Source organism: Sphaeroforma arctica (genome assembly GCF_001186125.1).
Source record: "Sphaeroforma arctica JP610 unplaced genomic scaffold supercont1.1924, whole genome shotgun sequence".
Taxonomy (NCBI): Eukaryota; class Ichthyosporea; order Ichthyophonida; genus Sphaeroforma; species Sphaeroforma arctica.
The window spans coordinates 1891-4009 of record NW_014038634.1 but is presented as its reverse complement, the minus strand read 5'-3'; the positions used below and the strand labels follow the sequence as shown (position 1 = coordinate 4009).

The 2119-nt window shown below is 56.7% G+C and overlaps 2 protein-coding genes across 2 annotated transcripts in view; both read right to left on the bottom strand.

Moving 5' to 3' along the window:
- Positions 1 to 8: 8 nt before the first annotated feature.
- SARC_11866 (hypothetical protein) lies at positions 9 to 327 on the bottom strand (the record flags this gene model as incomplete). The annotated part of the gene is made up of 1 exon (XM_014294041.1): positions 9 to 327. A coding segment is annotated over one exon (319 nt), but the record flags the coding sequence as incomplete, so codon positions are not given.
- Positions 328 to 561: 234 nt separating this feature from the next.
- The window catches only part of SARC_11865 (hypothetical protein), a gene marked incomplete at both ends in the record, with an annotated part of 3438 nt that continues 1880 nt past the window's right edge, over positions 562 to 2119 (bottom strand). Inside the window, one exon of the mRNA XM_014294040.1 lies at positions 562 to 1687. Coding sequence (XP_014149515.1) covers positions 562 to 1687 — 1126 coding nt within the window. The remainder of the gene's footprint in view (positions 1688 to 2119) is intronic.

The following is a 2119-nucleotide window of genomic DNA, read 5'->3' as shown; positions in this document are numbered from 1 at the left end:
CGTACATACCCGTGTTGATCGTGGAATCTCTCGCACCCCGAGACACTGCGCGGCTATTCTGATTGAGGCGACTCTCTCGTACGTCGCGCAGGTCCTCTCTGTTCCTACTGGCACGCTCCACCTCGTCTCTGCGACCCCTGCTGTCCCTATCTCTGGTACTGTCCCTATCTCTGGTACTGTCCCTATCTCTGGTACTGTCTCTATCTCTGGTACTGCCCCTGTCTCTGGTACTGCCCCTGTCTCGGGTACTGTCTCGGGTGTCCCTTTCCCAATCTCGCGTGTCCTTGTCCTTGTCTCTATTGTCCCGTGGCTTGTGATCCCGCCCATCTCTATCTGCGTCCTTATCCCTGACCTCCCTATCCCGGTCACGCACGTCTCTTACGTCCTTGTCACGGCTGGTATCCATACCAGCACTCGCAGTCGCAGTAGCAGTAGCAGTGGTCGTAGCAGCCGTACTGGTCGTAGCAGCACCACACTCAGCCAGCCGATCTCGGCTTCCCCTACTCTCCCCGTCTCTGTCCCCGTCCCGGGTTCTATTTTTGTCCGCGCTCCGCTCCTTATCTACCCCCTCTCGGCCAGAGCTCTGGTTACCCCCCGGGCCTCGCGCGCGTCCTCCACACGGCTACGCTTGTCCCTCACCTCACTGCGCCGTAACTCCGTAGACGCCCGTTTCAGCTGTCTGTCCCTGTCTCCCGCACCCCCACTCTCCCCAGTACTCTCTGCGGGGGCGTGCGAGTGTCTATCCCGGTCTCTATCTCGGTCCCTCTCACTGTCTCTGTCTCGGTCCCTGTCTCGGTCTCTGTCTCGGTCCCTGTCTCGGTCTCTGTCTCGGTCGCGGTCGCTTCCCATGCGCCCGGTCGTGTCACTCCTACTACTGAGCCCTGGCCGGTCACCGTCTACGTTTTCACTACGTTTTCCCAGCCGATCCGCGCTGCTGTGCACACTATCGGTGGTATCGGCGCGCCTCGACAACTGTCGGTCCGTCGTACCGTGTCCTCCCGTCTCAGTACGTTTTCGCTTCAGATCATCGCCCATCTCAGTACGTATTCTACCCATATCGTCACTCGTCTCGGGACGTTTTCTCCCCAAATCGCGCTCGCCACTTCTCCGTCCATAGGTCTGCGACCGTTCACGTTCGCGATCGCGTTTCGCTTTCTCGGCGCTGTCATGTCCCTCGGTACGTTTTTCGTTTCCGTATCGCTCCCCGCTGGCGCCCCCGCGATCTCTAGACTTGTCCTTCTCCTTAAGCGAATCCGCACCCTCTGTGTCCCTAGCCATTTCTCGTTCCGTACTGGTACGTTTTCCTCCCCTGTCACTCCTATCGCCATCCCGTCCCTTCACATGCCTATCCCCCTCGCGTTCTCGCTCGCGTTCTCGCTCCCGGCTCACCCGCTTCTCCTCAACTCCCCGTGCGGTTACGTTTTCACTCGTCTCGTTACGTTTTCCGGCCCTCTCCGCACTACTACGGTCCCTGGCCCTGTCCCTGGTGCGTTCGCCCGTCCTGTCCTCGCCCTCTTTTTTGGGCCCCTCCAGCTCCTTGCTAGCCCGGCCCTTGCAATCGAGTGACTCGGTCCCTTTCAGTGCGTCGCGGTTGTTCTTCTCCAGCTCACGTCTGCGCTGCATCTCCGCTAGCATGCGCTCGCTCTCGGCTTCGTCGTCGGCACTCACGCGGCTGGTGTCGTCTCCACTGCGATATAAGGTGGAAGGTACACAAGCATGTTTAGCGTATATATTCGCAATAGTGTATGTGTGCACACAAGTCATGGGTGTGTGTGGGTAGGTGTACATGTATACAAGTGCAGTGTAAATATAATGGGACACATGAATCCCCAGGAATTCCCGTACGGTTGTCATCCCCACTGTTCTCGAGTGTAGTAGATATACATGCATATTAAGGTGTGTATTTCGAATGGGATATATGCCACATAAAATGAGATGTCTGCCCATAAACTATCCTCGCTGTGTTAGGACCAGGAGGCTGTGCATGTATGTCAGTGTATAAGTATTTCGCCTGCTATATATCGTCCCTAAAAAATTTATACGCATCACATCGCCGGTGTAGAGAGTCTGCAAGTATCCACGACCACCAGGTATCTTCAACATTGAACATTTCACACAC